We start from the raw sequence: 13613 nt of genomic DNA, 5'->3' as shown, positions 1-13613 counted from the left end.
GTTATTTTTGCACAATAGAACTCACTTTTTGAAGTGTTCTATTTATTGTTTCACAGTTTATCATCAGTACTACCATAAACCCTTGACTTATGAATAATCTGTGAAAGGTACATACTCCATGTATTATTAATGTAAGTGAGAGCCGACTGTGTTTTGACAACTCTTTTTCCTCTTTTCATTTCCCCTGACTATAAAATCATAAAAGTGTGTCTCATACTGGAGGCATTATTCAGAATGACAAATCGCTCCTAACAGTTCCCTGTAGTGTATGGATCTGCATGCCTCGCTATGTTTCATCAAAGTATAAACTAACAGCACAAGTTACAGAGGCTGGTCTGAGAAAAGTGAACATGTCTTCTCCTCAGGCACCCCTTCCCCCGAGTGTTCAGCCGCTGCAGCAAGAGAGACCTGGACAGCTACTTCCAGAAGGGAGGGGGTATGTGCCTCTACAACATGCCCAACATGAAGGACCTGGTGGGGGGCAAGAAGTGCGGTAACGGCTTTGTGGAGGAGGGAGAGGAGTGCGATTGTGGGGAGCCCGATGTGAGTGAATCAACAAAATACTTATCTACTTACATATTCAGTAAGATAGAGGTGAGAGTGGCTAGACCAGACATGTGGAAACTACGGCCCGGGGGCCACACATGGCCCTTTGGGCTCATTAATCCGGCCCGCCGAACGTGACCAAATTATATTAAAATAAGGGTAAACCTTGTTCAGTGTACCTTTTCAACAAGTTGTTGATCTTTTGGCACTTGATTAAACAGAATGTGAGTTTTTCTGTTGTGTTTATTTAATTGAAATTTAATAAATTAATTATTAATTAAATTAATGCAATTGGAAAACAATTTGTACATTGAGCCTTGCATATTCATGCTTTGCTACATGTTACAGGCCAAATCGCTAATGTTATATATATATATATATATATATATATATATATATATATATATATATATATATATATATATATATATATATATATATATATATATATATACATATGTATATATATCCTGGCCCGGCCCCTCTGTCAAATTTTAGAACTAGTTTGCCCACCCCTGGGATAGACCATCTATCAACTGTTTAGATGGTCTGGAGATTAGGGAGATATGGTCAATAACTTTTAACACTGTAAAAGAGCAAAAATTGTGATAGCAATATAATTATTTACATTATAGCTACATAGTTTTGTTTCCACGCTTTATGCCATATCTCTTTATTAGAGTTTTCAGCTTCTAGAGCCTCCAGTTGGTGTTAAGGACTTTAGAGGCTTTAGATGTAGCAATTAGCCACAATTTCTGTACATATTATTCCAAATTTCATATCATCCCCATAAATATCACGATATATCTCCAACAATATGATATGGCACAGTCTAAGGTCCCAGGTTCTATTCCCAGATTGCATGAGGCCACCAGATACCCAGGAAATCAAACCTAGGATCTTCTCGTTGAAGACACTCAAAAAATACAACCTTACTGGATCAGAGGACGAGATAGGGTGCTGCTATAGATCAATGGCCTCCTTCAGACCTGCATTACATGGTACAATGAAACGGAGCTGAGTCTCACTGCGGTCCATTTGTAAAGCCGCTGGACTCATTGACCTGCTGTCATTGACTGGAGCACATGGAGGGCTGGTTTGTTTTATAGAGCTGTGTCAGACGGAACCATGCTGTGCTGTCAATGCACATGGCACACTGCCCATACGCTTTACCTGTAGCTTAACACAATAGTACAGCATGCTGTACCAAGATTACCCTGCACACGAAGGTCTTTCAAGTGAACACTATTTAATGAAGCTGGCAGCAAAATAAGTAAAACTAAATAAACAATGTGTTAATTTAGGGCTCAGGGCAATGTAAGCTTGACACAGCATAATAATATTGGAAAACTACCTATAGATAGATAAACAATAGCTAGATAGACTAAGGACAAGCCTGGCAATTGAGGAGTTGACTAAAAAGGGTGCATGACAAAAGTTCTCAAAAGTATCATGTATCTCTATGACTACAACTGCACGGGAGTTCATGTAAAAACTGCTTTCTATGCAGGAAAAATGACTAGGAAAATAGTACCAGCCCTACAAACATTAAATGAATAAAAACATCACTAAAACACAATAAAAAAACATTTCTTAAAATAAATAGATAATTAAAAAGTGTATCATGTTCAGATCACATTAGATCCAGTTGCATTAGATTACATTTTCACAGAGGTCAAAGGTTGAATGCAGATTTTGCACTATTGTTCCAAAACTCAAGTGAAAAATCAATGATAGTCCCTTCTTTTGCTGCTGATTTTCTTCCTCTGGACTGTGTCAAATTCACTTCACTCAAACATACAACTACTCTTCTCTATGAAATAAATCAGGCCAATCTTTCAAAGTTTGTATAACGGTTCACAAGTGTTTGCTCTTTGGCTCAGTAAACCTGCCTGGGTTCAAGCGGAAACACAAATTGAAAACAATGGAAGCAAATTGGCGTCTCAGTGAAGCCTTGTTTGTTATGAGTTCTTCTACACTGGTCTTGACAGACAAGCACTGACACCTTGCCACCTGCTCCGGTATCGCAAATGAGGCTGCAGCCTAATGGCCTTACCTCAGCACACGTGGAACGCATAGTAAATGTACAGCTCCTATGGCCCCAGCTACGCACCTAATGCAACTGTGAGACAAGAAAATGAAGGTTTGCGGAGTGGAGGCAAGACACAAAATGTTTTAACGAGGTACTCGCGTGTAGCCCTGTGCCTTTAGAAACAATGAATGCATAAGGATGCATTCCTTATGCATGAAGGATGATTTAAAAGAAAATATTATATCTTTTGAATGGGAAGCAGTACTCAAAATTTTGCTCATAACAGGAAGCTGAAACCGTGAATTATATAGTTTTTTGAAATGTATTTGTGCATATTTATGACAAAGTAAACCATAGCAACAGGATACTTTCTTGTGTGTAATAATTTGAATAGTGACAGGTAACATCTGTTGGCATTGTTCACTAAACCAATGTTATTTCACCAAAATCTGAACTAAAGTGGTGCATAGAGCAGTGGTTCGAAAGATCTGTGAATAGGGAGGAGTGATAGTATGAAACACATTAGCAGTATTAGACTCATATAGAATCTACCTACATTTTTTGATGATCACAAATTTTTTTCTGACCATTTTTTCCAGGAGTGCACCAATGACTGCTGCAATGCCAACAACTGCACCCTGAAGGAGGAGGCTCAATGTGCCCATGGGGTCTGCTGTGAGGGTTGTAAGGTAATATACATTACACAAACATATAACTGTATTTTGACATGATCCATACACAGAGGGGCTGCAGATCCAACCAGCTTAGTGTCAATCACTGTGTCTGTGACGACAGCACGCACATACACACTTCAGTTGTGTCTTTGATTTCGTCTCATCTCCTTCAGATAGAACATGAAGCAGTGAACACAGCTCCTATTGTGCTCTGTACCACACTCACTCCCTCAGCCTTTGTTCTGTCTTCAAATGTTTTACCTCAGTCGATCTGATAGGAACAGCAGCCCCACTGAAGGATAAAGCAAACAGCATAGGTGCGCGCAAAGCATTTTGTCACGTGGAGTTTTAAGAATTTTTATGTCACACATTAGTAGATGTAGTTCTCAGGATTCTCTTTGCAGTGCCCATTTTAAACATGAACATTAATATCTGAACACTGCTTAACTAATACAAAAATTCCATGCATTTCACAACAGTTTGTATAGGTTTAAACTTTGGGGTAAACTATTTTTCCCTAAATAGACAGGATATTTTGTGGTTTGTAGTGGACATTCTGTTACCCCCCCAAAAAAACCTCAGTGATTCAAACTGCAGATTTGTGGAGCCCTGGGCCTTAGGTAGGGTAAACTTGGCTCCAGACCGAGAGACAACTTCTTGAGTAGCAGAGGGCTTCTTGGTCAGTCAGTAGGCTTTTGGTTTACTAGTATTGAGTATTGAGTATTGAGTATATGAGTGCATTGATTTTGAAAGCATTCGTAACATTTGAAGATGCAATTGTCTGTCTAAATATATGTTATCTGTTGTCTATAATTTACACATCTATAATTATACTGTGTATATGTGTCAGTTGAAACAGGCTGGGACCATGTGCCGGGGTCCTGCAGGAGCTTGTGATCTGCCTGAGTACTGCACTGGGGCGTCTCCATACTGCCCCTCTAACGTGTACCTTCTGGATGGTTCATCCTGTCAGTATGGCCTGGCCTACTGCTACAATGGCATGTGCCTCACCCACGAGCAGCAGTGCCTGCAGCTCTGGGGATATGGTAGGACAGTGTATTTCAACCTTTTTTGAGCCACGGCACATTTTTTTCATTGAAAAAATCACGAGGCACACCATAAGCAGAAAATGTTAAAAAATGAAACTCTGCATCCTATATTTACAATATAAAGTAATTCTCATCAGATTATTTTGAGCAGGAATCAAATAAACACACAAAAAAAGCATTTTATAATAAAATAAAATATTTCTACTCACTCAGTGTGAAACCTGATATTTTTTAGCCCAGTTAGGTGTAATTGGATAATTTCCTACGGCACACCGGACAATATCTCACGGCACACTAGTGTGCCGCGGCACAGTGGTTGAAAAACACTGTGGTAGGACACTGAGCTACACAGAACATTAGAACTCTAAAGGGCATCTATAGTCACAGAAATGGACAAATATGGCAAAGTTGACAAAACAAGGTAGTGAGAAGTAAAGAACTCAGAACTCAGAATCCAATGTAGTGCTGCCTCATAAGAGCTTATGGATGTGAGAGAGCTTGATTAATTCACATGAGCTGGGAATAGTATGTCACAGTAGACGTCCATCAAAGACAAGAGCGCTTGTACTGCCTCAGTATGAAAAGAAAGTTCCACTTAAAAAGTCTGACAATGTTAGCACAGAGGCGCCACAGAACAAGCTACATGTTGACTTTTAATAAGCACCGACACCACTGCATGTGGTTGTGTGTTTTACATAACGGATCTGTGAGGAGGGCTATAGACAGACAGAGCAGCCTTGTTTCATCTACTGCAGAGAAAGACCAGAGGAAACATGAGACAGTGGATGTGATTAACCTCAGCTCTGACTATGAGGGAGCATGCCTGCTCTGCTAATACAAAGCATTATTTACATCTGCCATATTCGGATCAAATAATGAATGGATTATGAATGGTTGAATAGGTAGTGGAGCTTGACTGAAATACATTAATAGGTACCATAATTAGGGGTCTGCCATATTGACACAAATATAATACTTATTAATACTGCTGGTATTCAAAAAATGTGATACTAAAAATGATATAAAAATTGTTTACATTTTTTCTTTCAATACCAAGATTTATACCTGATGAGTCTAGAAACATCACTGTAGGAAGTTACTTGGCAGCACAAAAATAATGGTAAAAAGGTACTGACTATCTGAGATAGACATTGTTGAGATTTTTTTTATTATTATTTACCTCTCAATGTCTTTGTGACAGTTTTATATTTCATCTGCAGATTTTCCCTGAACCAAGCAGGTGCCTGGTACATTATGTGGTGCGCTGCATGTTAGAGGCAGTTAGCAGCAGAACTAGCGCTGCTCTGTGCTAATGGTGGTGTGTGTTTGTGCTTTCAGGAGCACGGCCAGCCCACGACGCCTGTTTTGAAGACGTCAACGCAGCAGGGAATGCATTCGGAAACTGCGGAAAAGATGAACACGGCAACTATATGAAGTGTGATAAAAGGTAAGGCATTATTAGTGTTAGATACGAGACAGAAGGAGAGAGCCGGAGCACAGGAAATAGGCATTGCATGACATATAGTTGTGAGTTCTTATTAAATGAGTCACCGTTAGGTACAGGTAAGGCTATTCATGCTTTTCTATGGGAGAAATGTAAGAAGAATCTGCCATTAAAGCAACATTTTTGTAGTTAACTTTTGGACGTGTTTCTATTTTTTTAACCTTACCTTAAAATATTAATTCATTTATTTATTACATTTTTTCCCCTTAATTGTTGTAAAATAGCACACAAAATCCCCCTGGAAAAATGGTTATAAGAGTCTAGAGCAGATTGTTATCACTAAAGTTTGCTGCAAAGAAAAAAAACAAAAAAAAACTGACACTGACATAGTGTTAAACCATCTGTTGTGGATAAGACAATATGTGAACTTGTGAGGCATATTATTTACTCACATAAAGAGTACACAGTGTGTCTCCATGGCCGCACGCCAGCGCTAATTTATGAAGCTAAATTAGCAGCTAAACTATGTAAATGAATGGCTGGATTAAGGTGATGCAGGCTGCCTCTGCCCAAATCCATTATGCTGCCCCGGAGGAGCCATTAGAGAGTTTAGGGTGCTGTGAGTCAGACACATGATGAAAGATATGGAAATGTCTGTTATTAAGACATGAAACTAGTCTGCTATCTGCCAATCACACGCTAATCCGCTTTATCCGGCCTCTGAGTCAACTTGTGTATTCATACTTATCAGAGGAAAACTAAATGCACAAGCTATTTTCACACCTAATTTAAAAACCTTTAAAACATAAGAAAATGTTATTCCAAAATATACTGTATATGGTTAAAATGTTTAGTGAAATAAATAAACAAAAATATATATTTTTTGTCACTGTCAGTGATGCCAAATGTGGGAAGATCCAGTGTCATAGTGCGGCCAAGAAACCCAAAGGCACCAATGCGGTGTCCATCGACACCACCATCAGGACGGGGGGCATCGAGGTCAAGTGCAGAGGGACCTATGTGTACAGCACCCAGGACGGACAGGGTGACCTGCCAGACCCTGGCCTGGTTGTTACTGGGACTAAGTGTGGAGAGGGCAAGGTGGGTGCTAACAATGTATTTGTTTTAATTGTAATTTATGAACAAATATATAATTAATTTCATGTGGTAATTTTATTATGGGGGATTAGTGCACCACAAATCCAACATGAAATAAAGTAATAAAGTTAAACTCAAAAATACACATTTATCACAGATACTGGAAGCAAAGTGGATGACACTATAGAAGTATGTTGTTGTTGTTCAAGGAATTAACCATTAACCTCCCAGGCCCCCACTGCCAAATACATATTAGCTCAAGAGACTGAACAGATAACACTCCCTAAAGCACAAGTCCCATTTCTCAGTTTTAGTTCACAGGTTGTACTAGTCTTGTTTGCCAGAAGGTGATTAAATGTTTTTCCCACCTCTGCACAACTTTTGTTTATTTAGCGTCACATCCATTTGCCATCCGCGCCCCTCTCCAGATGGTGCCCTTTAATTGTGTGATTCATTTGTGTAATGACCACATTCATTTCGTGCTTTACAAACATCACGAGAACAGCACAGGTCCAATGGCTGCTTTTATCAGACTCAGATAAAAGTGCTGCTCTGGAATGAGATTTGAGTGACGCGGTGGCTGCAAGGAGAGAGAATCCAGGTGGTAACACAAGCTCTCTCATATAGATTTAGCCCAAAAACAGGAGTACAAAGTCTGCTCCACTTTCACTGGCATTAGCTCTGACAGTGTTTGCCCACACTGGTATGCACATAGACCTAAAATGGTGGCACATTGATACCTTGCTTATATGCTGCCATTGCACCCATCTTGCCTCCAATGTAAAATATATTTGCATAATACATTTCTATTTCTATAAAAGGCATGGTGACATTACCAATCATCCAGTAAAATGTAAAAAAAAGAGTGAGAAAAAAAAAGGAATGTTTGGGTATGGACCAAGCAGCTCTGCCCCAGCTAAGAAATTCCTAGTTTCTGGTATGAAAGTCCAAGAAAAGTCACCTGCACTCACAAAGAATGCAAAGTCTGTTGAATAATGTATAGCAAATTCATACATATGAAAATATACATGCACAGTGCAATACGCGCAGACCCATCTTCAGTGGTGAATTCTGTTTTCGATATTGCTTTTCATACGCACCTCATTGCTGTCACTTGGGTTCTATTGTGCTGCCTGCTCTAAAGGGACCAGATAGTGCCGAGTGAGTTATATATTATAAATAGGCTGAATATTGTGTGCCATAAAGCGTGATGAATTTGGAGTCGTCACATTGAAAGTCCATTTCTCAGCCATAAATGCACAGCAAGCATAAAAAAGGCGTTTCTAATCATGTGCAGTGACAGTGCAGCCGCTCTAGCACTGACAACAGATATCAGAGAAATGAACTAAACACACACTCACAAATTAGGCTAGAGGGAGAAGAATAAACAAACCTATATAGACAATAGTGAAAATATGATAGAGCATTGTTGTTGAGCATTGTTCATTGAAGGTAAAGCTGAAATAAAGCTAGTCTGGTACAAGCATCTCCATTTTCATGCTTAATGCAATTGTAGATTGTCCTGATAAATCTGTTTTAATTTGTTAATTTGTTGGCAAAAAGTTTATGATATGATGTTTTGAAAAATATACTGAAGAAAGATGAGTTAACAGTGTAAAAATTTAATCTCTAAGTCTAAACTCTTCAAGAGGAATAAAAAAAAAACAACAAAACTAATTAAATAAAAACTTAAGCATGAAACAATCAAAATTAATAAAGATCATTGATAGGAAAACAGTGGTGTGTTTAAATATGAATCATTAATCTTCTTCCTTTTATTCCATTAAGGATCCTTAAGGATCATGGGAATTGAATCCTAGTCTAGTAACTATGGGCCTTAGGCAGGAAACACCATCTGCTCTAGTTTACCAGTAAGCCCCTCTGCTCTGTGCATACGAGTGTGTGCAGTGCATTGTTAACCACAGCCTGTTCTTACCATGTTTGTTTGTTTTACCACAGGTGTGCCGAGACCGCCGCTGCCAAAATGCCTCCTTCACCGAGCTGGAGACCTGCATCACGCGCTGTCACGGCAACGGGGTAAGAACGCACCACTAGCTCCCGGCCACAAGCGTCTAATCTCATTGTCACACTGTGTCCTTGGGCAAAGGTAGCACCGCTGTCACCGCTCTGCCATATAACGCAGCCAAATAGAGGGTGAATACAAAACCAAGTGGAGTGATGAAGTATTTATTGTAGCGGTACAAGCATGCCCACGGCTGATAAGGCTGCACCATACATAGTTTATGAGGCTAAGAGAGAACGCAGTGTTCGGGCCCATAACACTTGTTAGGAGGAGATCAGAGATTAAGATTATTTATCAGTGGAAGAGGATTTGACCTCCGCAGTCACTGCTATGGTTCTGTTCATATTGTTATAGCACTCAAAGAAGATCCATAAAACATAACCCTGGGTTTACATACTTTTATTCTCCAATGATTTTTCCTCTGAATTTTTACTCACAATTGAATTGTGAGCAGAGTTGTAAAGGTGTTAGAACAGAACTAGAGCGCAGTGTCCAAGGTTATTGTGCATTCTTCAAATTCTGTAAAATTTTCTGTTTTGATTCATGCAAATTTAAAAAGAATGCATTAAATAGAAGGAAGTCGTAGGAAAAGCAAACACTTCACCCATATTGCCTAGTATGAATGTGGTGGGTGTGAATGTTGGTGGAGGTCACAGGGCCCATGGCGTAGATTGACAGCCTCACTTCTGTCACCGTTACTAAGTATTAAGTGAATGAATGATGCAAAGTAAAGGGCTCTGGGCATCTGGAAAAGTGCTATATAAATCCAAAGCTGTAATAATTTTTGATACTACATTTCTGAGAATATTAGCTTTCAATGCATTTGTGGTGTCAATATTACTACTACTATATTCACGCACTACTATTACTACTGGTGCACAACCTATTACAATGCAACTGAGACCAGCTATATTCACTTGATGGAGCATTTGAATTGAAATCCACTGTTAATCTTGTGATAGAGTGCACTGACATTTTTATTAAAACCCTACTGACAGATGTTTTCCCCACAACACTAGTTTAAATTCAGCATAGTAGCAGCAGCCTCAGGTGACAGCCCAAATTTACACAAATCACTCCTCCATCTTTGTTTTCACACAGACACTAAAGGCGCGTTTATTTTGCTCCCTTACAATCGGCTCAGTAATATGTAAAAGTGAATGGTTGTGCTGTGCTGCCGGGAGAATCCGCGGTGTCGCACAATTGGCAGTTGGTGTTAATGTCCATGGAAATAGCTTTTTGATAGCTGAGGGTTGGGGCTGTGCTGACAGATGATATTTGTGATGTGCACGGTGTACGAGGTTAGGAAATTAAACCAGAATCTTTTTTTTTCTTTAAGGTTTTGGGTCTGACAGCTCCTCCCTTGGTCCCATGTCTTGTTTTTTGTGAAAAGGGGCTATTTCAGCTTGAGCAAATGTAAGCAGGACAGGACAAATGCAGTTCTATTTTCAGGCTCTAGGACTGCCGAGACAACTTTAATACAAACTAAAATCTATTGTATTAAAAGTTTGAAAATGAAGTCATTTTCCAGTTTTGCCTTTTTACACTTTAAACAGCAAACTGTTTTAAAGGTGCACTATGCAACTTTTCTGCTGGGGTGTCCGTCAACTGCTTGTTTCCGTAAATATGTTATTGCTTTGTGGGTATGATATTAATTGTGTCCATATTTTTTTTAAACACTACAGGTATTTTATTGCTAAAGAAACACCTTGAAAAAATGTGCATTCTTACTTTCTCCAGATCTGACCTTTATCTTGACCTAGTGGTGTCACCTGCTTGTCTCCATGGAGATAAATAAGAATAGTGCCATACTGTGGAACATTTCAGGCAAAGCAATAGCATGCAGACAAGCAAGTGGCAGACTCGAAAAAGTAGAAATGTGTACCTTCAAGCAGGCATTTTGGAGGGAAAAAAATTACAATTACATAATCTGAACATTGCCTTTACAGCAAAAGCATAGGTATTTAACTAGAGTAATAATAATTCAACTAGAGTAATAATAATAACAGCTGATTCAAAACTAAACCTTCATCAATGATTCAATGAGAAGTGAACTGAACTTTTTCACTGACTTTTACCAAACCTGATGTACAGATTAGCATTTAAACATGATTAATCTCTCCAGACGCCCGCTGTAATTCTCCCCTTGAATATGAGAAGGGAAACCGTTGCCATGCTCCAATTACACCCAGATGTAATTATGCTATCAGTGATTAACACATCTATTTAGCCTATTAGTGCTCTCGACTTGAAGGGCAAGACTTTTCTGTAGATTCTTATCACACAGTTTTAACTTTGTATACATTATTTTATCAATTTCGTTTTTATTTTTTTGCAATTTGGAGTACAAGTTTCTATCATCCTCAGATCACATGGCAGCAAGTAGTAGATGCCGTACTTCTGGTAGTACTAGTATTAACAGTAAGTTAGGAGTAGTAGTAGTTGAAAATGACAATAATGTAATATATTTTTGTGTGTTTTTTAGGTATGCAACAGTAATGGAAATTGTCACTGTAATCGAGGATGGGCGCCGCCATTTTGTGATAAGCCAGGGCTAGGGGGAAGTGTTGACAGTGGGCCAGTCCAGTATGACAGTGAGTTACACACACAAATATATACAGAAACATATAGACAGAAAACATATGGACAGAAACATGTGCTGACCTTTTATGTAGTAAACCGCCATTCATGAGGATGTGGTCATTACATTCAGCTTAACCTCAGATGTAATGAGTTCGGACAATACTTAACATTAGCTGTAATCGAGTTTTAACGACTCAACATTTGCAGAGTACTGAAAAGCAGCAGCTAATGAGGTGATGTCCTACCTAAACAGGATGGAAACGTCTCTACACAAGGGCTATGGAGCTCAACAGTCCCGCCCACTTCGTCATTAGTTACCAAGTAGCCAATTAACCCTGAACAAGATTTCAAACTTTTAAAATACATTTTTTTATCTATGAGAAAAATGCAGCAGTCCTTCACTGTTGAGCTCCATAGGGTCATCATGTTTATTATGGTTGGAGGAATGTTTTAAAAATTGTTACATTTCAGGAAAGTAAAAACCTGCCTTGTCATTTAAATTCATCTACTGTTTATTTGCATTATTAGATTCATTGCATTGATTAATTTGTAAGAAATGGCTGTCCAACTATTCACATCAAGTACTACCAAAGAAAAGATTTGGCTTTCCAAGTACTGCCAGATCTAAATCAAGTACATAACGGGACTATTTCTGGTCTAACCTTGGGCTAAGCCAGGTCTAAAAGTGGACATTATATCCATTGTAATTCTAGACAAGAAATTATCCAAAGGGCAAAAAAGTGGATAAAATGAACTCTAAATTAGGCAAACCCACATACTTAAGACCTGTCCATAGGAGGCCAATCCAATTGTGCACAGCGTGCAACTGAGGAGCAGTCTCTCTGTTGTGTCAAGAAGATGGCCCACCAGCACCATGTTTTGTGCATGTTCTAGAGACTCAAGTTTTCAAACTTTGTTCCCTTTTCCGTTTATCCTTTAAGACCAATGAATTAATAAACTAAATGCATATCTTTGGCTACAAAGTTCTTTTTCCACACTAAGTACCACCTGAAGGAGCTTGTGTACCACCAGTGGTACGCATACCACTGTTCCTAGCTGAGAACCAGTATGTTACAACTTTGAATATATTGAAGTGACAGAATAGCAAGGCCATCATTTAAAATGCAAAGGCGTGGGTGAGACAGCATGATTGTAACATGGGAGACAAGCCAAGATAGTGGTCAATGAAAATCATAATGTGGAAGGATAATAATCTGTACCTGCCTTTTCAGTAGACTAATAATATTAGTAATAATGCCTTACAGTTGTAAAGCACCTTACAGGCTTGTTGAAGCTACACTCTAGCCATTATTCATTCACAACAGGTTGGTGGCAAGCTGCAGCTGCCCTGTACCTTCAGGTTGGGAAATCACTGTTCTAATTACTGAGCTGCTGTCGCCCCAAAAGTAGTGTATATTATATATTTTTATCTATTCAACACTTCTGAAAATTCATATTTAGAGAAACAACCTGACATTATGACCCAAGTGACCTCCATGTCTGATGGAGCACTGTGCCCGAGCCATAGATTGTGGATAGATTTGTCCTGCACTCCCTGACTCTATACTGTACGGTGAATGCAGGTTTATGTCCCTGAACCTTGGAACTGTTTACCTGGGAATACCTTCAGTTCCACTGGGGAGAAAATATGAGGAATGAAGGTTTAAAAATCTGAACAAACTGGATAATTATCGGAATTTATTGTTTACCACGGATATGAATATAGATTATGTAGGTGGTGAAATATGAGGCAGTCAATATTGATGCATGTTTGTGTACAATAAAAGTCTCATGGGATTGTGGATGCAATTTGTTTGGGAGAATTGATTGCGTCAGATAATGTAAATAATGAATGGTGTGTATTGAGTGGATGTGGTTGTGTGCAGGTCAGGTGGGGCTGGTGGTTGGTCTGCTCTTTGCCTTCCTGGTGCTGCTGCCTGGAGTCCTCCTGCTCTTCTACTGCTACAGAATCAAGAGTTCATACTACCACAAGTGGCTTTCACAGCGGGACAAGAGGAAGAGCAGCAAGTAAGGCCTGTCTATTTAGCTAAACACATCTATACCATTACCATTGTGAAGCCTGTTGCTAATCAGACCTATTCTATTGTAATGTATCTTCAGGTTAAATTTATTCACTACATAAATTATAGCTTGTTTGTTCAAG

The 13613-nt window shown here is 39.0% G+C and overlaps 1 protein-coding gene across 1 annotated transcript in view; it reads left to right on the top strand.

Moving 5' to 3' along the window:
• The window catches only part of adam19a (ADAM metallopeptidase domain 19a), a 281413-nt gene that overhangs the window by 101395 nt on the left and 166405 nt on the right, over positions 1-13613 (top strand). The window contains exons 11-18 of the mRNA XM_033983382.2: positions 366-543; positions 3178-3267; positions 4103-4298; positions 5640-5748; positions 6642-6846; positions 8803-8880; positions 11352-11460; positions 13336-13477. Coding sequence (XP_033839273.1) covers positions 366-543; positions 3178-3267; positions 4103-4298; positions 5640-5748; positions 6642-6846; positions 8803-8880; positions 11352-11460; positions 13336-13477 — 1107 coding nt within the window. The remainder of the gene's footprint in view (positions 1-365; positions 544-3177; positions 3268-4102; positions 4299-5639; positions 5749-6641; positions 6847-8802; positions 8881-11351; positions 11461-13335; positions 13478-13613) is intronic.

Source organism: Periophthalmus magnuspinnatus, chromosome 18 (assembly GCF_009829125.3).
Source record: "Periophthalmus magnuspinnatus isolate fPerMag1 chromosome 18, fPerMag1.2.pri, whole genome shotgun sequence".
NCBI lineage: Eukaryota > Metazoa > Chordata > Actinopteri > Gobiiformes > Gobiidae > Periophthalmus > Periophthalmus magnuspinnatus.
The sequence above is the reverse complement of the archived record's forward strand: the minus strand, read 5'-3'. Positions and strand labels throughout refer to the sequence as shown.